We start from the raw sequence: 24971 nt of genomic DNA, 5'->3' as shown, positions 1-24971 counted from the left end.
ATTTCTATGGTATTACTCTGGGTATAGATTTTATATATAATTTCTATGGTATTACTCTGGGTATAGATTTTATATATAATTTCTATGGTATTACTCTGGGTATAGATTTTATATATAATTTCTATGGTATTACTCTGGGTATAGATTTTATATATAATTTCTATGGTATTACTCTGGGTATAGATTTTATATATAATTTCTATGGTATTACTCTGGGTATAGATTTTATATATAATTTCTATGGTATTACTCTGGGTATAGATTTTATATATAATTTCTATGGTATTACTCTGGGTATAGATTTTATATATAATTTCTATGGTATTACTCTGGGTATAGATTTTATATATAATTTCTATGGTATTACTCTGGGTATAGATTTTATATATAATTTCTATGGTATTACTCTGGGTATAGATTTTATATATAATTTCTATGGTATTACTCTGGGTATAGATTTTATATATAATTTCTATGGTATTACTCTGGGTATAGATTTTATATATAATTTCTATGGTATTACTCTGGGTATAGATTTTATATATAATTTCTATGGTATTACTCTGGGTATAGATTTTATATATAATTTCTATGGTATTACTCTGGGTATAGATTTTATATATAATTTCTGGGTTCGTTTAGGTTTCCATTTAAATATAGTGGAAACCTAAACATGCAAACCTCTCAATAAGACAATTTATAGATAAATTGAGAAAAATATAGATAGCCCGAACTGGGAATCGAACCCAGACGGACACAAAATCTCTAATTCGACTAAATCACGTGATTTCGTCCTCTCATACAATACTCTATATTAATGCCCTCATATATTCAACCCTTTAATCTATCAATCTACAGTAATACATTAACTGATATAGTACAACAGGTTTTCTTTAAAATTATGTCTTTTAATTTTAGAATAATTTTTAATTTAATTCTTTTTTAACAAAACGTTGATAAAAAAAAAATATAAAATTACTTGTGTCTTAATATTTATTTCAATCGCCTTTTGTTATTATTTATTACCATTAATTTGATTGTTTTTTTTTTTACCTCTCTCTATTTGTGACTCCTTTATCCTTCTCACAATATTAATTATAAGAAATTTTCAAACCTATTAATTATCGAGTTTTAACGAAAGGTAAGATTTTATTTTTTTTTTCGTGATAATTTTTGCTTTAATTTATGACAATTTTTCCACGGTCTGTTAGAACCTAGACTTAACGGCGTACACGTATAAAGATGTGCGTAATGTGAATAAAAATTCCGTGGAAATTTCAGCAAATAAACATAAGAATATTTGCGTTATCGAAAGTTTCATCTTGAACAAGTTTGTACATAATTTTACGTTATCTAGATCTAGATCTAGAGCTAGCTAGCTCTCTGAGCTTGAATAAAGGCGAAAATTTAGTTGTTGGCTCACAACAATTACAGCTTTTCAAAATTTTTCATTTTATTGGAAGATATTCTTTAACAAATTTGTTCAAGATTTAGCCGGTTTTAGTGAATTTTTTTGTTTTTGGATTTACAGAGATTCCAGTTCAACGCCATCTTCTAAACCTTCGCTGGAGCCTATCGTGAGATTCAGGGAGCCCCGCCTGAACAACAGAAAACGTTTTCAATTTCGGAGTCGTCGTCTCCCCAAAGGCATAACCGAGTAATTACTTTGAGCCAAAATTGGCAAATCAAAGTAAATAAATATTCGGAAAGTCCTGATGACACGCTCAGTTATATCAGGCGCTATATTTGCCGTAAGATAAATCCAGGAGAACAACAACAACAACAACAACAACAACAACAACAACAACAACAACAACAACAACAACAACAACAACAACAACAACAACAACAACAGCCGCAGCAGAACGAGCAAGAGCCACAGCAACAGCAACAACAAATTAAGCCATGCTGTATCATCGTATATGGAATCAGCGGATCCGGCAAATCGACAACCCTTTTCGGTGACGAAGCGAGGAACATCAAAGGATTTATTCCAGGCTGGTTTCCGGATGCCAGCGAAGAGGATATCGCTTTCCGGTACATTTTAATATATGTTATTATACTTCAATATTAATATTGAGTACTTCCCGATTGCGATTTTATATTTTGATATTTCCCATTAAAATAACACGGGGAAATTATTTCTGTAAATTCGGAATTTTATCACTGATCAGCTAATTATTGTACCGGAAAAGATCAATACATTTTCCCGTTTAAAGTTAAAAGCTCTACGAAAAAAGTCTCTTATCATTTTTTGATAAATCCATTTGTTCAAAAGTTATTGGAGCTTGAACTCAAATCTATAGCCACTTTCCGAGATCTTTTTAATCTTGCGTTAAAACTATCAGATTTATCACAAACTTTCATTTCATTTTTTTGTAGACAATTTTATTTCCTGCAAATTATCTCTGATAAAGTTTTTTCAAATTTTGCATAACTTCCTAGTTATATCCATTTTAATGTCAAACTCTTGAAATCGATGAGAACCCTATTTTTTAAGAACTTGACATTTAAATGTAAATAACTGGGAAGTTATGTAAAATGTTAAAAAACTTTATTAGAGATAATTTGCAGGGAATGGAATCGCCTACAAACAAGATTAAATAAAATTTTGTGATAAATCTGATAGTTTCGACGAAAAATTAAAAAGATCTCGAAATTGGCTATAGATTTGAGTTCAAGCTCCAATAACTTTTGAACAAATGGATTTATTAAAAAATCATAAGCGACTTTTTTTGTAGAGCGTTTAATCCCCTATAAAATTATATTCTGAACTTATCTGTACAATGAGCCATTTCCGAAGTATCAAATTTCAAACAACAATTTTTATTTCTTATGTTATTTAAATGAGAAATAGAAAGTCGCGACGAGACACCTGTTAATACTAATATTAAGGGCCCTAATTTTATCAGGCATCTTATTTTAACTCCCTGCAAGTATAGAAGTGCGTTGAAAAAAAGAAAGTTGTCCTAAAATGGCACGCCCTAGTATATTTATATATTTTCTGTATTTTTATATTATTTTTATATTTCATTACAGTGCCGCAGAATTTTCATTAGAAAAGGGAGTTCGTGATTTGGTCCATTCATCGACCCCTACGATCAAATTATCTTCGAGTACCTCATGGGATACTTTCACGACGAAGAACGTCGTTGCTGGCTTGAAAGATACTTTGAAGAAGAGAATCGTGTGTAGAACCAAGTTCAACAAGTTCTCTTCGAGAAGTATCTTAGTTCTCCAATTGGTATGTTATTTTTTGAATTTTTCATATTCTTTTGATCATCTTAGATACTTAACTCAAATTTTTTGTTTAATATTTGTTTCAGATTAATTCAAGAACGGCAGAAACAGCCTTTTTCATTGATTTGCCGGGAACAGGAGACCTTAAAAAATTGGCCCCAGAAGAATGTGATGCTGCAACAACACGCTTGTTGACAGATCAATCCAAATTTTTAAAGGAGCGGGTATTTGAACTGACCAATGGATTCAGGAAACAATCCACTGTTTTCACTGACCATGTATTTTGGTTGCTCGTCCGGAGAACTCTTCAAGAGAAGGCGGTGCGAAAACTTTTCTGGGTTTCGTGTGCGAAGAAGCCACTAACCCATGAGAACTGCTTCCCAGCAGTTCACGTTTTGTCGACAATACCGATCTGCCAAGGCAGTCAAAATCTCCAAGGGAACTTTATCCGACCGAATAGTTCCCGACAACGAGTGGAAGGGCAAGGTAATACGCCAGTTGCAAGAAGTGCAACCACTCTTCAAGTTCCCGTTCGACCAAGAAAAATGACTCAATCGGACGGATTGCTTCGTGAGAATGATGACAAATTAGCTCGTGAAAAAGAAGAGCTTGCTATTGAAAAACGAAAAATAGCTCAGAAAGAGCAAGAACTAGCTCAGGAAGAGCAAGAACGAAAAATAGCTCAGAAAGAGCTTGCTATTGAAAAACGAAAAATAGCTCAGAAAGAGCAAGAACTAGCTCAGAAAGAGCAAGAGTTAGCTCGACAACTAGAGGAAAGAGCTCGAATCACACCTCCTAGAGTTCAACCGCCAGTAATCGATTTAACGACTCCACCTGTTGTTATAAAAGAAGAGAAGGAAGACAGTCCGGACACAGAGGCCGAAGCATCAAGGATTTCAATTCCTGTGCCAACAGTTGATCGCGAAAGAAGTGACGACGAAGAGTCAGATGACGAAGGAAGTCACGAGGACATTGACGCTGAAGACACTCTAATCGAGATGAGTGGAGACGAACGAGATGATAGCCAGCCGAATGACGATGGAGAGAATAACCCCGAAGAGAGTGAAGACAATGAAGACGATAATCCTCAAAGAGATGACGACGAAGAGGATGACGATGAAGAGGATGACGATGAAGAGGATGACGATGAAGAGGATGACGATGAAGAGGATGACGATGAAGAAGATGACGATGAAGAGGATGGCAACCCAAGAGATCCAACACCACCTGGTGCAGCCCGTCGTTACAGATTAAGGGGACAGGCAGCGGCAGACGCTTCTCCTCTTCTTCAATTGGCGACTCCACGTAGGCGAAGAAGAAATCAAAATCTCACCCCAGAACAGAGAAAGGTTGAGTTATTCAGAAGAACACACTTGGACAATGTACAGTCTGGAAAAATTTGGGCTTACGGCAGACCCTATGATGTTAGTAATCCAGAAAGATTTAAAAATATTAACTGGGAAGAACTGATTGAACCAGTAGAAAATAGTCGTCAAGGTCGCTGCAAAAAATGTGAGAAGGTGTTATCACCGTCATTCGTCGTTGGTCATGTATGGGGCAAACATCTTCGAGGAAAATTACAATGTCCAGTGTGTCACAGAGGGAATTTCAAATATTTCGACAAGGTGATAGCTCATCAAAAACGTGATAACTGTTGGCCGGAATAAACATCATGTAGGGTTTTCAACAAGGAAAGGGAATCATCAACAAGAATCATCATCATCTTCAACAGCTGGAAATTATTTCGTTAAATTATCAACCAAAGGTACAATTAGATTATATGCATGTTTACTTCGATAGTTAATATTTAGATAATAGATATAATAATAGATCATATTTATAATAATCTAGAATAAATAATTTGCATGAATAATTTAAAAAAAAAACAAAAAACCAAAAAAAAAAAACAAAAAACAAAAAACCAAAAAAAATCATAAAATATAAAATAAAAAAAAATAAATAGATTTAAGATACTGGTGATGGTTAAAATATAAGTGCACGTACTCAGAGAGAAAGAAATACTTTCAACTCGAATATTTTTTAATTAATATTTATTTAACAGTATTTCTTTGTCTGCCTACTGAGTTAATATAATTAAGTGTAGAGTAAGTTATTAATATGGTGGCAGAATAGTATAATTGATAATCTTAACAGATCTAGTATAATAATCGTAATACAATTAATATTTTCCTCCCACAAGCATAGCGCAGACCAGGACCAATCGAAGCAGTTGATGGGACATCCAGATTGACGCGAAAAAAAACCATTTGAATACGTAAGTAGAAATAAATAAATTTTATATGTTCCAGCAACATGTAGGAGATCAAGGAGCTGGGGGTTGGGGGCTGTAGGTTGGGGAGGGTAGCAAAATTCGTTTAAAATGCGATATTCATAAAGTTTTTAATTTTAACTTCATTTAACGAAATATTATCAGAAAAAATTGCACCTGTAGTTTTTTTAATTTTCTACATGTGCATTTTTTTAGTTTTTTTTTTTTTTTTTTTGTAATTTATTTGTGGAAATAAAAATCTGAAAATTATTAATTGTCTACTAACTTCAGGATCATGATGTAAAATTTTATAGTCATTATTTTTATTAATATATGTCGAATTTTTATTGAATTTTAAAATGTGGTACAAAAATTTATAAAATAATTTTTCAACGGGCAAATTATAAAAGATGATAAATCAAAGTAAATAAAAAGTAGTTGGTGGTTTTATGACAATTATGAGTATCGCGTTTTGAACGAATTTTGCTTAGGTGGGTTGTGGGTGGGGGGGGGGCCCTGCCGAATCCGAATAGAGGTACATTATAGCCTTTATTCGGATTCGGCAGGGGGGGTCGGCAGGTGGTTTTAGTGAGTAAAAATCTCACACTATTGAGTAGTACGGGCTACACATTGTCTTTTGAAGATTTCCACCTGCCCTCGTAAAACAAAAAAAAAAAAAAAAAAAAAAATCATTAGTAATTTTCCAGAAATGCCCATCTTAGAAATTATTCAATTAATGATTTTTATCGAATTGAATTTTGTAATTATATATTTTTTTATTAATTTATGAAATTATCGTTTGAATATTCACGGGAAAACTTTAAATTTTTATAAGAAAAAAATTTGTTTTTTTAAATATATGGAAGTGAGTACTTAAACTAGAATAAATTTATCACTTAATATGAATACAAAAATAATATTTTATCATAACAATTATTTTTAAAATAATCGAATCGATAAAACTTTTTATACGATTCACTTTTTACGTTTTGTTTTTCATTAAAATTATAGAAATTATGAAAAAATTTAGGGAAACATTTTATATAGAAAATCAAATTCTCTTTAAATTTATACCAATACATTTTTAAAATATCTTTAATAGTTTAGCCAGAATTTCAATTTCCACGACAAAAGTTTATGAGGACAGTCCCTTGGAAATTTTACTGTGGAAGGGAAAAAAATTTTAAATCTATTGAAATTAATGTGGATTTTTGTAAATTAATGTGCAATCTTGTAAAATTTAAATGACTTTTTCCCGGTTTAAAATTTCAAATCATTTTTATAAACTTTATTCTATAAGTTACTACTTAATATAAAATATATTTTATATATGAACACAAGTTAATTTATAATATCTCATCGTATCAATGATTTGAAAATTTAAAAACAATTAAAATTTAATTTTCTATAATAATGTATTTATTTCCGATAACAGACATATCAAGTATGAGAATATATCTGTAAGTAAGAATAATTATTTGTCAATAGGAATATAATTATTCTAGGATAGTCATCAATGGCCCACTCACATCGATTGGAATGGCTTAAACATTATAATCGTGCTTGAACGAGTACTGATAACTATTTCAAATGACTTTGCTGTCCATCATGATATATAATTTAAACTTTAACACGAATTATGGGATTGTCCTTTCAAATTTTTCTCCCGGTCAATGAGTTACGCAAAATATTTTTTGTCTGTAATATTTATCCAACCAGTGAATGGTACGACCGTTATTATAAAATTAATATTCAGAGCTCATTAATAAAACGAATTCATTTCTATCGGCCAAAATTTTCAAAATGAAATTAAAAAAAAATTATCGTTTCCTTCAATTGTCTCTAGAATCGATAATTGAAAAATTTACATGACTTTAAAATATCAAACTTTGTATTTACAAAAAAAAAAAATTTTTGAATTGAGGAAGTAATTAATTAAGTCAGGTCATCAAGTCGTTTTTCTAAACATAAGAAAAGGATTTCTTGGCGCAAGAAAAATTTTGCATTATGAAATAAAAAAAAAAATTTCTTAGGAGTAAAAAAAATTTTTGCATTTTGAATTAAAGCCAAAAATTTTTTAAGGACTCAAAAAAATTTCTTTGCACAAGAAATTTTTTCTCACCTCAAAAAATTTTTTCTTGTCTCAAGAAAATTTTCGTATTCAATTCATAATGCAAAATTTTTTCGCGAGTAAAAATTTTTTCGCTAAAATATCCTTTTTTTCTGTGCAAAGTTAAATAATTATAATGTGTTTATTTAAATAAATAGTTAATTATTTCCAGTTACTTATGAATAGAAAATGTTAAAATTTATCAACGAAATATTATCAGATACTTCAAAGGGAAAAGTGACATAAAACTGAATAAAAGCCCCTTCCTTGGTGGATAGTGTCGCCCCCAATGACCGCGCCGTTGATCAAAACGGCGCTCAGAACGACGTCGGTTCATCAAATATCCCCAACAAGTAACGTTACTCAGTGCATTTGTTGTTTACTTGCTGTTTTAATAAAAGTCTGAAATATAATTTTGTGTAGATTAGGTTTAGTAATAATAATTATAATTATACATAAATGTTAAGTTTTATGTTATTTTATTCAACGAATAGAATTGAGAGGTTAGAAAAGTAAGTTGAAAAATTTACTTATATGTTTACATATAAAAAAATATTTATAATTTTTTAATGAGTGATTAAAATTTTTAGCGATTAGATCAAGATGGATCCGTCGAAAGACAACATATCTGGTAAAATTCTATCTGATAAAATTGGACAATTGTTGCCCGATAAACAACTCAAGATTAGTGTTGATAAATTTCAAGAGCTATGTAACAATCCAAGTGTCCAGCCGTTTTTAAAGTGGTTTTGCCAAAACGTAGGTCCAGATAACATCCTGTCCAAAAAAGAAATTCAGTTGTACGTATTTTCCTGGTTTATGAAAAATTAAATTTACCACTCAGACTACACAATTTATTAAAATTAATAAATTTATTTTCAGGAAGAAAAACTTGAAGGAAACAAACGTTTGGTTAACTGGAGATAAATTAGATCAAGCATTATCAAATGCCCTGAGTGATCATCCCCAGGTTTTATCAAAAGTTGATAAAAATTTAAATTACGAGACTGAACTTTCTAGGGAATGCAATGCCGAAAAAGAAGCTTATGATGAAGATCTTAAATATCAAAGTTCTTTAAATAACTCATTCAAGAGATTAAAGTAATTATTAGTTACTGAGTAATCTATAAATTGAACTATAATTTTGTTTAATTTGTTAGAGAACTTGAACTGAAACAAGAAGAGAGCATCGAACAGGAAGAAGCAACCCTAGAGAAACTTGAGATTAAACATTACAAAGCGTACAATGACTGTGTTCATACTATGGAAGAATACGATTCGCTGTTACGAGAAGCTAATCTTTTATTGCAGCATGCCTTAAATGTTTACAGCGACGCAGCAGAAAAGGTACCAGTTTTATTTATTAATTTTTATATTAACATAACAATAATTAAAATATATTTATTTAGAGGGGACCAGTCGTTTGCTGGACACAAGTACCATTGAATATATACTTAAAACAACTAGAAACTTACAACAATTATCTCGAATTTTATATAAAAAAAAAGTATCCAAAGTTTGGAAAGCTTTTTTCACCAAATTCATCTAGCGATGATGAAGCGAAAAGTTATGAATTGAGCATTGATTTATCAATAGAATCGGAAGCGGAAAAATATCAAGCAAAGTATTACACAAATATATTACACTTTTTTTTTTTATTTAATTATAATTTATAATTATTATTAATGTATTAATTATTTTATTTAATAATTTAACAACAGATTAGCAAAGGCGCTAGCAACGAAAACTGATGTTGAAATCGAACGGGCTACGGGAGAAGCGACAATCATGCGTGTAATGGAAATATTTAACAACGGTGACATAAAAATTCCTCAAACAGAGGCTCAAATCAAGTAAGTTTATTTAATTACTCTGTATTATTATAATTTATAAATTAAAATAATATTTTTTTTCTTCAGTTTGGAGATAGCAGATCTTAAAGCTAGAAGAGACATTTTATTACAAAGTAATACATTATTGGAGCACAAATTGAAAGATACCATTGATACTTATGCTGCGATGACTGTCTCCGAAGTAGTGGTTGACATCTGCGAGTCCGCATTACAACACAAAAATAAACAATTTAAACAATTACAAGATATTTTATATGTCACTAGAGATATGGGTCACGCTCACTCAGATTTACTCGCTATTTTAATGCAATTACAGTTAGACAAGCTACTGCATCTTAGGAAAATTGCTCCTGATGCTCAATCAATTTTAAATACTATCTACAGCCAATCATTTAAAAGACGCGTAAGATATTTATTATTTTAAACTAATTATTATTTTTTAAATAATTTATTTATTCACAGGAATTATTGAAAAAACTTCAAGCTCAGTACAGTACAATAGCTTCGTCTTCGCCGTGTAATAAAAATATTTACAACAAATTATTTTCAAAACTGATTTCGGGAGATGAAAATTCTGGAGATTTATTTGAATCATCAGTCAAACAATACATTGAAATTCTTGCTGAGAATAAAAGTCTGAAGCAACAACTTTTAGAGGATTACTTTCACAATAAATTAGAAAAATTGCAGTCATTGTAATGATTTTAAATATTTGAATATTTTTTTTTTTTTCTTAATATAATATTTATTTAAATATTAATTACAGAGAAAATCAAGTTATGATAATATACAATAATGAATTAAATAGCGGCCCAACTAGGAGTTTAAAATTTATGCCGAATAAATTGGTAATTCAATTTGAGAATGTTCTATCAGATGTAGGAAATAATCAACAAGATTTTAATCAACTAAGAAAACAGTTCAAAAAGCTTATGGTAATTATCACTTAAGTTATTTAATATAAATAAATTATTATTATTATTATTTTTATTATTATTAATAAATATATTTTTTAGGAAAAAATAAATCAAAATTCTTTAGAACGCGATAAAGAAATTTTGTGGCAGAGATTTTTAGCAGATCCCCAAACTCTTAAGCAAATATACGATCAAGCACAAAATGAATTAAACCGCTCGCATTTTAGAAATGCTTTGTTAAATGAATAGCTCAATTAATTATTTTTTTTAAATTATACATTTATATTTCTACAATTGCTCACAAATTTAATCAAAACGAGCAACGCAGTCACCGTGTGACTACCCAAGTATTACTACAAAAGTTAATGAACATGAATTGAATTTAACTGTTGATTGAAATCTACACTTTAGAATTTTTTTTTTTATTTTTATTATCATTAAAATTTAATGAGCCCAAGTTCATCATTGACTCGCAAACTGATTGATTTCAGTGATTGTACAATGATGGGGTTCTTAAAAAAAAAATTTATGCATTGTCAAATTTTTTGTTATGTCATGAAATATATATTTTTTTTCACTGATTTAAAATTAAATCTGTTTGATTTTTATAATCATAGAAGATATAGCATAGACTAAATTTGTTAAATTTTCTTTCAATTATATATATATTCAGTCATATTTAGTGACAGAATAATTTAAATATTCATTTATTGCAAGAAAATAAATACGATTATCTTTTTTCCCGCGTAATTTAAATGTTTTTTGAATGTTAGCCATAAAAAAGAGTTTCAACTACTCAAGTAGCACAGAGACAACTTTAAGATGTCTTTCAAAAGGATAAGACAAATTTTTTTTGTCCCAAAGTCACCTTTTTTGGTATAAATACGACTTGGAAATGTTGGTTCCGAAGACAGAGAAGAGTTGTGTTCAGTTAAAAAATCATTTAGATGACTTATTTGTGATTTACTTTTTGTCGTCACTTATGTTTAATTTCTGATTGTTTTGTCAACATATCGCTGCCTTATCGATATGTAAAAAAGTTGCCTAAAAACTGATATCTAAAAGGCATAAATTCAAGTCAAGACCTTTCGAATGCTACCAAATTTAATAACATCAACTTATTTTATTGCATAGATATTTCGGGAAAAAAATTTTCCTTATTCTCTCAATAATATAAATTACGTAACTAATAAAAACAAGACTAATTAAAAAAAAACACCAGTGAGCTTACATTTCAAGTGGACCAATCAGCAAAAAAGCTCTATAATTAAATTACATCAATTAAGAATGATCCTGAAGTTAGCAGATAATTAAAAATTTTTTGATTTTTTTTTTCAACATATCAATCAGAAAAGAAACAAAAATAAAAATATGCATTTGTAGAAAATTTAAAAAACTACATGTGCAATTTTTTCAAATTTTTTTTTTTTATTATTTACTGTCTAAAATAAATTCCAAAAATTATTAGACGTCTGCTAACTTCAGTATCATCAATTAAGAGAGTACTAGCGTAAGATTAATAATGAGAAAAAAAGTAATCACGGATCGAGCACTTTGTTGACATACAATATGTTGTAAACATCCATTTAAATAGTATATATAAATATATGAGTGTGTGTATAGACTTGCGAACTGCGAAGATGACGTAGTGCTCGGCGGCTTGGCCATGCTCGAGAGTAACAGAGTAACCTTGATCCAAACATCCAGATTTTATTCCCCACTCATCTTCCTTTCTACCATCCACACATGTCTTTACCTCTACCCTCTACCACTCTAGTCTATTCATTCTATATTCTACACATATAACATAAATATATAGATACAGGTATAATTGTATTATATGTTTAGTGTTGTCGTTTGTCGCTGTCGGGTGTCGAGCACTCGAGCGCGTCCCAACCTCCCAACATTAAAAAAAAAGTGAATCATTCGTCCGACACCACGCCGTTCATCGACATTATTATTTTGCAAAATAATTCATTCACAAAGTATATAAATTTATATATTTATAAAAAGAATAATAATATAAAAGTTTATTATTAATTATAAATATTGTTGTTGTTGTTGTTGGAGATATTGGAGTCGGTGTAAAAGTGTGTGAGAGTGAGGAGGATAGTATCGATTTGCCAGGGGTTCAAGTTAACGGTTTATTTACATGAGCTAATGTTGTATGTCTCTGCGCATGCGCCCCCAGACCAAAACAATAATAACAGAGTGAAAAGGTTCATGGCTGGCAGCAGCAGCAGCAGCACTCAGCAGCAACCAGAGCACCAGCAACAGCAGCACTAGCTAAAGCTTTTAAGAACAAGACCTCGGCTGGCTCCATTTATATATTATATCAATATAAATATAAATATCAATATAAACTCTATTACGATATCAAAAGATTACGGTGTCGTCTAATTAACATAAATATAAACAAAACATTAATTAAATATTATTATTATCTGTGAGTTTGATAAAATAAAGTGTGTGAATGTTTATTTTTGTGAAGCAATAACAGTTGAGTGTAACGTGTCCAAGCACAGCCATCTAACAATATACAAACTCCAATTAATTAATTAGATAATTAATTTTTTTGTTCTCTGTGATTGGACATTTTTCTACTGTTTATCAATTATTAATTCCAAGTTAATCGACTGAAGTTTATTACTACTGTTATAATTATTTAATTGAGTTGGTGTGCAAACAACCTTAAGACAGTTTAAATAAAATAATTTGATGGACGTGTTACTTTCTCCAATTGGTTTGTGAGATTGTGAGTACGTGAATAATATCAACACAAGACATATCACGCGTTTTCGCCGGGTGAATCACGCGCACACTCGATTGATTACGCATAGCTGGATGTGTTTATATACTGGTAAATACGTTATTGACGTGTTAACTCATAAAACCTGAAAAGATAACATTGAGGTAAGTTTACTAACAAAAACATCTTAAAAACAAATAATAATTATAAATAAATCATAAATTTATCTTTGTGCTGTTTTATTTATTTACTTTTTTTATTTTTATTTTCTCAGCAAGTTTCGAAGCATCTGCCAGTCACTCAAAAATTTGAGCTGAGTCAGCATACCATTAATAATAATAATAATAATAATAACAACAACAGAAGGAAGAAGACGCCGAAGGACATTAAGCCAAAGACTACATACCTCGGTTTCCTTGAATTTGGGTAGAAATATTTTAAAAATAATAAAATTCAGGTATACGCATAATATTATCTAGTACATAAGCAATACTACCTGAAAAATATATTTAAATTAAAATACATAACGGAGAACAATATGCCGAGTACGGAAGAGAAAACGACGCCTTATCTAATTCAAGTAATGCCAGAAACTCATTACCGAACTTTAGATGTCGATCTATTGGTATCCCAGATAAAGAAAAGCTTACGGTTTACAAACCTGAAGGCCAAGTCGAGCGTAAGCTCACACAAACCGAGATCATCGCCGTATCTGATTCCATCACGCATCGAAAGACAGGCCTATTTCCACAATCAAAATAACGACAACAACAACAGCAAAACCGACGAAGATGATCCCTATGAAAAGTTACGAGAACTGATAAAACAGGGACGGCTTATCAAGGAGGCGGTAAAAAAACTACAGATGATGAACTTTGAAAATTTATCAAACAATACAGACAGCGATGATCAGGATCGTCATGACGACGACGACGATGATGAAAATACACATCATCGTACTTTCCGGAGAAAAACATTTTACTATGACTCCGAGGACGAGCCCTTGCCGGCAGTGTATGATTCTCTAGATCTTTGAGTTTACTTGTAATTTGTGTTGTCAGTGTATGCGTGCTATTAATTACAAACTAATTATTAGTTTAATTATATTACCATAATAATGATGATGATTTAAATAGTATACGAAAAAGAAAAATAAAGTTGCTGTGAATAATTCGCGTTATTGAAGTGCGGAAATTGGCTTGGATGAACGATGAGTTACTGACGAAATCGTATTTCTATCGTTTACTCACCAAGTATCTCTCTCTCTCTCTCTCACTCTACGAGTTCCTCTTTAGTCTGCTCACACACCTTATATTCCCCTGTTCCTGTCTCACTCTTTCCTCCTCAACCTCATCCTTCTCTTCCACCTACTCGTGCTTTCCGCTCGGTCATATTTGCCATTGTAGTCGCGCTGCCTGGTACCATGTATCCGACAAACGTACAAATATATACATATACATATATATAACACATCCATACATAATACGCTTACAAACATTGATTTATTAATGTATATTATATATATGTACATGTAGTACGTTACAACAAGCTGATACATTTATATATTTTGAGGCCATACTGAAGAACACAAGTTAGTCGTCTCATCAAAATTAGGCACTCAGCTGAACTCTTCCTTAAATGGACATGTTTGTAAATATTATTGAGTTATAATCATTTTTTTTTTACGCTTAAACAATTATTACGCTTGGTGTCGGTAGTAGTAGTAGTAGTAGTACAGTAAATAATATGTAATAAGCGTATTCATTATCACATTGCATATACTTATATCAGCTTATACATGAGAAAACTTACAAGCGTAAGATTTATTTAAAATTTAGTCTAACTAAATTTCACACGACACCATTATTATATCAAAACATCTGTGTTTGTAATGTTTTACAAACGCTGCTGGTGTTTTGTCGATCAGACATTCCAACGTATTCGTCATCGGCTCCATTACCCCATACTGAGTATTCCGTTAGAATATAATATACATAATTATATTTTATCCCAAGCAATAAATTTATAGAAATATTTTAAATTTATTTATCTAATTAATGGATTAGTTGAAGAAGAGAAAAAAAAAAAAAAAAAACGTAAATAAATAAATAAAAGAAATGATGACTAGTCTGAAGTGTTGAAGTAAGTTATGTAAGCAGTAGATCGATGATACACGTCTCAGCAAACTTGTTCATTCTTGACATCGATACCCGTCCGATATTATTAATGTAGTTCTGAGAATGCCGTATACATATACATATATATAAGTTTTGTGTTAAAAGACGACTAGACTAACATAAACGCTATTCTATTCTTGTAAATTGTTGGTATGGTATATAGAGTGTACACGTATATAGAACTCTAGTGTCTAGCAGACACACTTGATACCCCCAGGCATGTACATATGACCGCGGAGATTGCCTATCTAAAGAGTTTGTCAATAAAATAGCGGGCAAGTTAAGGGTGAGAGAGCTTTTCAGAGAAGTAATTAAAAAAAAAAAAAAAAAAAAAAAAATTAAGTTAAGTTAAGAAATAAATAATAGTAATAAAACAATAGTTTGCTGTGCATGTTTTAGTGCATAGACTTCTTGTGTACCAATTGATGATCGGTTCAAAGGGCGATTTGGTGTTACGAATGTTTGGTTGTTATACCGGGCTGGTATAAAACACCTGATAAAAAAAAAAAAATTATTATAAATTGTATGTATATATAAAAAATATATAAATTGGTTGTAATAACGATGATTTATAAATTGTTAATTTAAATGATGGCTTAAAAAAAATTAAAAATAATGAAAATATGTAAATCAACACCTTGAATAGATATTGTTGACACAACTGTTGATATTTATAGCTAATAAATATTCAGAGTTGCGTGAATTGACGTAAAGTACGTTTTTAAAAGCATCAGCACCGCCTCGGTAACCTGGTCTAGTGTATATCATTAATTAACCAGTTAGATGGTAATAATTAGTAATATTTTAGTTTATTTAATTCGCCAATTTCCAAAAGCTGAACTCATTGTTTTTTTTTTTTTTTTTTTTTTAATTATCGAATTTAGTTTAGTTTATTATGATTAATATTTTTCCTATGTTAAGTAATTAGTTAATTAAGTTAGTAAGTAAGTAAGTAAGCAAGTAATGAATGAATGTTGTATGTAATTTTTTTTTATGATGCGAAAATAATGCGTGATCTCTTTTTTTCTGTTAAGATCTTACATAAGGAATTTAACGAACAATATCTTGTTGTGATCGTCAAACGTGTTCTCGTTTGGCATTTGTAATAATAGATGATGATGATGATGATGACGAAAACAAAAAAAAATAATAATAATATTCCAAGTTTCAAAAGTCAAGTATCAATTGTTGTATTTATTTACTTTTTATCACCACCTCTTTAGTTTATTATTTTATCAGCAATTATTTAATGTCGTAATGTACATAAATATATAATATTTGTGTTGATAAATTAAACATTAAAGTTAACTATTGATGTATGTGTCTACTTAATTGAGAACTTTATTCCAAAGTATCATGAGTTATTGTTAGTTATTGCGACATAAAACCTCATTTTATCAATTTGCATTACATATGTATGTATATAAATATACATTGTATTCAATAACAGTATAGTGGTAAAAAATAAATTCGTGTTGCATCAATGCAATTATACCTGACGAAGCTTCTCAGCATTGTCTGGTGATAATTAGACTCAATAAAATACCCAAGTCATTGATTTTTATTTATTTATTTTTTATCAATTATATTATTTTTATTGAAGACTCGTATATCCACTTGTTCCTACGCCCTTGGTTCGAAAGTATTCAACAAAGAACAAGGGATATATCGTTTAATTTACAACCATGTTCTGCGGTGGTTCAGGTACTTTTTATCTTCTTTGAATTCTTCAGACCTCTATCTAACAAACATTAGATATCTGGCTACAATACTTTTATCTTGTTTGTCGGTTATCTTATTTTATTTTTTTTTAATTACCTTATGACGTACGATTTCAAATAATAATCTTGATACGGGTAATTTTCTAAGACTACTCAATGAAACGCATAATATGGCACTAAAAATAAACTCATTTATTTTTCGTTAAATATTTATTAGATTACTGAGTATTTATATGCATATTTATGTCGTCATTGGTTTTAATATTATATATATATATAAATTGATTTCATCGACCTGCACTTGCTCTGCTGCATTGTACAGCAAGTAAACAAACCAACGGTCGAATTGACCTTCTTAAGATGTCTATATATGTATAATAATATAAATAAGAAATAAAAAACCCGTTTAAATTTATTCAAACAAATAAATTAATGTCTATAAATAAATAGTTTTAAAAAATTAATAATATTAATATTGAATTATCAATCATAGACAATATTATCTAGTTAACATTAAAGACCAATGACCTTTTAAAATGTCAACAAGATAAAGATAAATATAAATATAGACATATTTATTCCTCAATTTTATCAGTTGAATTCGGGTGTTACCTAAAAAATAAAAAAAATTTATCAGCATTGGTAAGTAATGATTGGCTAAAAAATATCATGTTTTAAAAATTATCCTGTTCACTTGCTGCAAGTAAATTGTAACTGGAGTGGAGACTATTATTAAGTGGACTGATGATACTGCGGCGGTAAATCTCATGTGTGTGTGTGGATGTGTTTGTATATAAACGAAAACACGACTGACAGCTAGCTGGTGAGACTTTACTCGAGTTTACTTTCAAGATGGCTACCAGCATGTCCACCAGCAAGTAAGTATTTATTTACGTGATATATTTAAGTGTCGATGCCCTCAAAAATGTAGGCTTCGGCTTCACCAACCTAAACAATCTCATATATTCAAACTGACGTAAATTCTCCATTACTTTGTCGTAACAAGTTACATTTTTTTTTATTTAAGCTCCAAATTTTGTTTCATCATCACATAGTTGTGATTTACTTTAATTATAAATTTTCTTAGATATAAAAAAAAAAATAATATTTATCAATTATTTATTTATAAATTTTTAGTGATAAGTAGATTTATTTTTATATTTACGTCGTCGGCTTTCTCCGTTTTACGTTTTTGAGGTTAGAGTACATGTCTACAGTACACATACAACAAATATATATATATATATATATATGTAATACATACTCATGTGCTGTTATTCACAACAACGTGTGTTGTTTACTCTGGGTTACATTGTAGACTTGCAAAATTTAAAAATACATATATACGTTTAATGAAAAAATTATCATATATTTTTATGGTAAGAAATAAAATTATTTTTAAAAGATTTAAAATATTTAAATTAAACACATCTGAGTTTATATTTTTATTTATTTAAATAATCAGAGCAATTGCTTAATGTCATGTGACTGATTTTGTTATCAATAATCATGAGAGGCTTTTGCTAAAATTGATAATTTATAAAAATATATATTAGGGTGGGTTGAAAAAAAACTTTTTTTTTGTTTTTCTTAGCATGGGGGTAGAATTTGTACCTTGTAAAAAAAAAATTTTTTTACTCCACATTTTGAGGTGGCCCACTCGTTTTTTAAATAAATAATTGATTAAACGGGGTAGTTCCAACGAAAAAATTTTTTTTTTGTCCAAAATCGTGGAAAACAATAATTTTCTAATGTGATTTTTTTTTACTTCACTTTCGTTTTAATTCAAAAGAAAATGCTTTTCATTTTTGGATTTTTTACTTAAATTACAAAAATAATAGGAAAAAAATTTTTTAAACTTCTGACTTTCAATTAGCTTTCAAGGGGACACCCTACAGATTCTAGAACACCATGTAATTTTTTTCGTTGGGACTACCCCGTTTGATCAATTATTTATTTTAAAAACGAGTGGGCCACCTCAAAACGTTGAGTAAAAAAATTTTTTTTTTCCTAAAAATTTTTTTTTTTTATAAGGTACAAATTCTACCCCCATGCTAAGAAAAAAAAAAAAGTTTTTTTTTCAACCCACCCTAATATATATATCAAGAGTATTATATATAGATGAATATATTATTAGAGCAAAGTAAATAAAATATAGAAGAGTGTAAGCGTTCAATGACACTGTTGATGTTGTATATTTAAAATATAACGCGAATACACCTGTCCTTCTATATCTATAAGTGCTTCCGTTTCTAAAACACTTATATATATATATATATATGTACACCACACAAAACTTCATCTCGATCTTTACCCGTTAGTTATTTATATTTATTTACTTTCTGTTGTAAATTATAAGCTATCCTATTTATTTTTTTTATATTATATATTTAAAAATTAAAAAGTATTGCGATATTTTACGTAACGTTTATTTGTAAATATCTAAAAGCCAAGAGAGAGTTATATTTGTAATGTTTGAAGAATTTGCGAGATAAATTAGTTTGTTAGTCGATAGTTAACACAAAAAAAAAATAAGCAGTTATATAATAACCAATTAATTTAAATTAATATAGATTGAATGTTTGATTCAAAGCAACTTTAGTTTTTTTTTTATCTCGCCCCCGAGTGATCTCTTCGCGTCATTTTTATTGTTTATTTATAAATTTAATTTGTTATGAAATTTATAATTTTATTTAAGTCAATGATGCATCAATAATTATCTTCAAGGTAATCCCATTTCTCCAGATAATTTTTTCATTATTTATATTGACATCATTATGTAATTAGTCGTATTGTAAAAATAATTATTTTTCGTCTGATAAAAAAAATTAAAAATAACTAAATTTTTAATACATTGTAATAAATTTTATTACTTTGTCATTGAGCTTTTATTACACACACATTTTAGTTGTCTTCCGGTTATTTTATTTTTATATAAAACTTATTTATACGTCACGGCAGTGTCTATAAATAATTAATAAAAAGTAATAAATGTTTATTTTAATGGTGAATTTAATGCCGCCGTAAATAAAAATAATATATATAAAACATATTTAATGAGAAGCAATTTAATTTTTTTTATGAGGTTGCATTCTTCGGCAACTATAACAACAACAACAACAGCAACAACAATAATAACAATAATAATAATAATATAAAAGCAAACCCATCAACCGAGTGTGAGAGCATTGCACCATGTGTCACCACACAGCAATTACGCAATCAGTATTGTTTCATTTAAAACATAAACATTAATTATATTATTTGACAATATTTATGTATTTAATTTATACGCAAAAAAAAATAAAAATTTTATTAAATACATAAATAATATTTATATTTTTTAGAAATAAAGAAGAATGTTTGTTTACAAGAGGCGATCATACATTTACGGTACCAAAGACTTTGTTTCGAGACAACAGAAGACGTCTTGCTCATCGTCTGAGAGAGACCGCAGGAGTACCAGGTGAAGGTGGTTTTGTTTTGCTCCAGGGTGGCGAGGACGTGCCTTTCAATGACACTGACATTAACTACGAGTTTCGGCAGGTGTGTTTTCCACCTGTTTTTATATTATTTTATTATTATTATTAGGTACTCTGTTTTTTACGGTTTATCAAATAAATGTTTTTATTATACTAATAATTATAAATATTATTACAAGTATATGGTGAAGATAATAAAGAGAAGAGAAATGATAGACATTGATTGCATAAGTCTGTCTGAAACAAAATCAGCTCCGTACTTCCGGCGAGCAACAACATACTCGTCGGCATTGCTGACTATGACGCTTATATTTGTCTTATTCTTCGTCTTTGTCTTGGTCTTTTTATTTAGCTTTGTAGTTTGTATACCAACAGCCAAGCTGTAGATCACTTTGATTGTATACAGGAAGTGTAGAGAAAAGTTGACTGACCTGATGATTGATTGCTGAAAGAAAACATTAGAAGAGACGTCTTAAATCACTTAAAACTTTTTAATTATCAATAACGTCTCACGCATATTATTTTTTTTTATTTTTTTATTCAGGAGTCTTTTTTCCAATGGTGCTTTGGCGTTGAAGAACCCGGATGCTTTGGAGCGATAGAAATAACAACTGGCAGATCGGTATTATTTTTTCCACGACTGCCTGACGAGTATGAGATCTGGTCTGGCAAACTGAGTACGCTTGATGAATTTAAAGAGAGATACGGCGTTGATGAAAGTTATTATGTTGACGAAATAGCCCAGGTGTTTGCTAAAAAAAATACAAAACTTATTTTAACTTTGGTGAGTTACTACATTATTTATCTTTTAATAACACAAGTTTATATTTAATTGCTTGTATATTTCAATTTAATTCACTAATTATGATAGAGTGGTTGTTGAAGAAATTTAAAAAACGATTTTATTGAGCAAAAAACGTTTTAAATAAATCTCTCAAGCAAAGACACTTAACGTCGTATTGATGTTAAATGTAGGTCACTAAAGAACAGGCTGTCTGAGTGAATTTGCTATAATCTATCGGTAGGTCGCCGTTAGCAACACCTTATTTCGTATGACCTCGATGATAATTACATCATTTACTTTTATGATAAATAATAAATAATAATAAAACACCAAATCATTTATTTTTTGTTTATTATTTAATGCAGTATGTACTTTGTACCATTTCGTTTTTTTTTAAACCAGTAATAAAAATCGGCTTAATAAATTAACAATTTGATAGTATTGTAAAAAATATATGACTATTTGTATTAATTGGATTTATACGAAAATATGTTATAGCAGACAGTTACAAATGAGAGACCTCTAATATTGCATCAGTCAGTATAATAGTGAACTTCGAAACAACATTCGACTGACTAAAATAGAAACCAATGACATATGTATAGACCGCGAATTATTTTTTAATATAGATGTTAATATTTCTACAGTCTGTCTTTACTCTATTTTTTATATAACTGTAAGATAAATATATTTCAAGATTGCTCGTAATACTCGACCTTTTTTTTTTTAATTTAATGCGTTATTAATGATGTAAAGATTATTTGGCAAGATTTATAAACTTTTTTTGGCTTTCAGTACGGTCAAAATAGTGACAGTGGACTCTACTCCAAAGAAGCTAACTTTGATGGTATTGAAAAGTGAGTATAGATAATAATAATAATTACATCATCCTATTTCACATTGATAATTAATGATACTTTTTATTTTTAGATTCAAAGTTAACAATAGTATTTTGTATCCTGAAATATGCGAGTGGTAAGTTTTTATTGATGAACGAAAATACAATTTTTTTAATGACATTGATTCAAATTAACACTTAAATATTAATCAACAAAAGATATTAAATGATTTAAAAAAATTATTATTTGGCGGCTAGATATTTTTTAATTTTTATTTAAACAGTTTAAATGATTTATCATTGAACCGAAATAGCTTGTGCTAAATTTTATTTCGAAATAAATTAAATCGCGTCACAGATAATTTAATTTAAATAGTAAGGACTTGATGTATTCATTTTCGCGAGGTGAATGAATTAACAAAGGGACAGATAAACGATAGTAAGATTAAAATATATATTGTTGTATGAATAATATATAAATAATTTGTTTAAAAAGAAAAACCTGTTCAACTGACGCAAATAATATAAAGAGAAAATATATATAAGTATAAATATAACTAAAGCTGTTATTCTTGGTCAGTTATCGACACTTTATTATTTGTCGTACGTCATAGTTTGAGTAATATATACTATATACATCCGTCTCCAATGACCTTGTATATTTTCCCCGTGGACCTTAGTCCGGGAAAAGAAATATACAAGTAAAAAAACTATTTTTTATCATTACTTATCTATCCGCATTGACATTATCGAGGTTCAACTTTTTTTTCTAATCAGCCCGCAAACCGTCACCGAGATGAGAAAAAATTGGAATTTACTGTGATGACTAAACTAAAATCAAACTTACCCAAGTATTTTTTAAAAAGTTTAACTGTAATATAATACACATGTATATATATAGTAATTTTTATCTTGTCGATAAAATGTTGCTGATGAAATCCTTTATATTTAAATTAAAATAGTTTTAATTATATAGTTTTTTATTTTTTTTTTTACAGCCGCGTTATAAAATCTGCTGAGGAAATAAAAGTTATGCGATATGTCACAAAGATTAGCTCGGACGCTCATAAAGTAGTTATGCGTTCAATACGTCCAGGATTTACTGAATATCAGGGTGAATCAATTTTTAAACAGTACATTTACTCAATAGGTGGATGTAGACATGTTTCTTATACATGTATATGTGGTTCTGGACATAATGCTTCGATTTTACATTATGGACATGCTGGTGCTCCTAATAACAAAGTACTAAAGGATGGTGATATTTGGTAAGCTATAAATGAAATATATATTTATATATTATTTATTTATTTATTTATTTTTTTTAGTCTTTTTGATATGGGAGGAAATTACTGCGGGTATGCTGCTGATATAACATGCAGCTTTCCAGCGAATGGAAAATTTACAGATAATCAAAAATTCATTTATAATGCGGTTTTGGGTGCACGCAATGCGGTGATTGAAGCTGCTAAACCTGGTGTCAGTTGGACGGACATGCATTTACTGGCTAACAAAGTGATGCTACAACACCTGAAGCAGGGAGGTCTGTTAGATGGTGACGTAGACGACATGATTAATGCCGGATTGAATGAAATATTTCAACCTCATGGTCTTGGTCATTTACTGGGTCTGGATGTTCATGACGTAGGTGGTTATCTACCTGACTGTCCCAAGAGATCCGATATTCCGGGAATTAGAAAGCTAAGAACTGCCAGAACGTTGCTTTCCGGTATGGTTTTAACAATAGAACCTGGATGTTATTTTATCGATACTGTAAGTTAAGAAGTGTTATATTAATAACTAAATGACAGTTATAAATGGAAACAATTTAATTAATTGACTCTTATAATAGCTGCTCGATGCTGCGCTGGCGAATCCCTGTCGAAGTAAATTTATTAATTCCGATAAATTGAAACTATTTCGTGGGTTCGGAGGCGTCAGAATTGAGGATGACGTATTAATTACCGATACTGGGGTTGAGAACTTAACTTTCGTTCCACGCACGTCAGTATTTTTATTTTATTTAATTATTTATTTCTGTACAATATATTTTATTTTTAAATCAAAATTTTCAGAGTTCAAGAGATAGAAGAATGGATGGCTCATGGCAGAGAAAATTTATTATTACCTCAAGAGCAATATAAACTCGAATATAATAGTATATATTTTCAATAAATTTACGACAGTTGACTACTCATTATAAGTCTACCCGTAATAAGCCTCTTTCCCTTATTGAGCATTAAATTGATCAATAAAATTATTATCATTATTATTATTATTATTAATGTAAAAAAATAAGTAATTATTTTATATAATATAAGGCTTATAACGGGTAGTCGAAAAAAAAAACTAAACGTACAGTAGTGGGAAGATTAAAATTCCAAGAAAATTCCCCTCGTCCCCTAGACCAGGCCTATGACGGTTAGTCGACTGTAAAAAAATTATTATATATTTTTATATAAAACTTTTAAATATGTATGCAAAAAATAACAAAAGTTTAAGTACGTCAACTATGAAATATTAATTTATACAATTATCGTCCCCTTGTTGCATTAACGTAAGAGATGGGTATGATAAACATGATACTGAAGTTAGCAGACAATTAGTAATTTTCGGATTTTTTTTTCACCACAGAAATTACAAAAAAAAAAAACTAAAAAACTACACATGTAAAAAATTTAAAAAACTATGGGTGCAATTTTTTCAAATATTTTTTTTTTTATTATTTATCGTCTAAAAAAAAATCCAAAAATTATTAGACGTCTGTTAACTTCAGTATCATATGATAAACAGTATAGCTAAATTTTATTTTAATTTTACTTGGAATGTGT

General features: G+C 29.4%; 3 protein-coding genes and 1 long non-coding RNA gene across 4 annotated transcripts; 3 read left to right on the top strand and 1 right to left on the bottom strand.

Annotated features, from left to right (window-relative positions):
- Positions 1-7916: 7916 nt before the first annotated feature.
- LOC130664620 (HAUS augmin-like complex subunit 3) lies at positions 7917-10939 on the top strand. The gene is made up of 10 exons (XM_057464619.1): positions 7917-8131; positions 8210-8419; positions 8502-8720; positions 8780-8966; positions 9029-9243; positions 9341-9472; positions 9539-9875; positions 9935-10167; positions 10239-10407; positions 10489-10939. The coding sequence occupies exons 2-10, from the start codon at positions 8223-8225 to the stop codon at positions 10636-10638; spliced, it is 1839 nt and encodes a 612-aa protein (XP_057320602.1). The 5' UTR covers positions 7917-8131; positions 8210-8222; the 3' UTR covers positions 10639-10939.
- Positions 10940-12246: 1307 nt separating this feature from the next.
- LOC130675978 (putative uncharacterized protein DDB_G0282499) lies at positions 12247-15653 on the top strand. Its single transcript, XM_057481925.1, has 2 exons — positions 12247-13302; positions 13413-15653. Exon 2 carries the CDS (start codon positions 13677-13679, stop codon positions 14172-14174), a length of 498 nt encoding a protein of 165 aa, XP_057337908.1. The 5' UTR covers positions 12247-13302; positions 13413-13676; the 3' UTR covers positions 14175-15653.
- An 851-nt stretch (positions 15654-16504) lies between these two features.
- On the bottom strand, positions 16505-18421 carry LOC130675989 (uncharacterized). Its single transcript, XR_008991367.1, has 3 exons — positions 18202-18421; positions 17134-18118; positions 16505-17056 (listed from the first exon to the last, which is right to left on the bottom strand). It is a non-coding gene; the product is annotated as an uncharacterized LOC130675989 (long non-coding RNA).
- LOC130675970 (xaa-Pro dipeptidase) lies at positions 17775-24658 on the top strand. Its single transcript, XM_057481913.1, has 9 exons — positions 17775-17914; positions 20384-20582; positions 21063-21302; positions 22098-22159; positions 22233-22277; positions 23139-23408; positions 23469-23913; positions 23993-24144; positions 24216-24658. Exons 1-9 carry the CDS (start codon positions 17889-17891, stop codon positions 24313-24315), a joined length of 1539 nt encoding a protein of 512 aa, XP_057337896.1. The 5' UTR covers positions 17775-17888; the 3' UTR covers positions 24316-24658.
- Positions 24659-24971: the final 313 nt, after the last annotated feature.

This window comes from Microplitis mediator, chromosome 1 (assembly GCF_029852145.1).
Source record: "Microplitis mediator isolate UGA2020A chromosome 1, iyMicMedi2.1, whole genome shotgun sequence".
NCBI lineage: Eukaryota > Metazoa > Arthropoda > Insecta > Hymenoptera > Braconidae > Microplitis > Microplitis mediator.
This window is presented reverse-complemented; position numbering and strand designations above follow the sequence as displayed.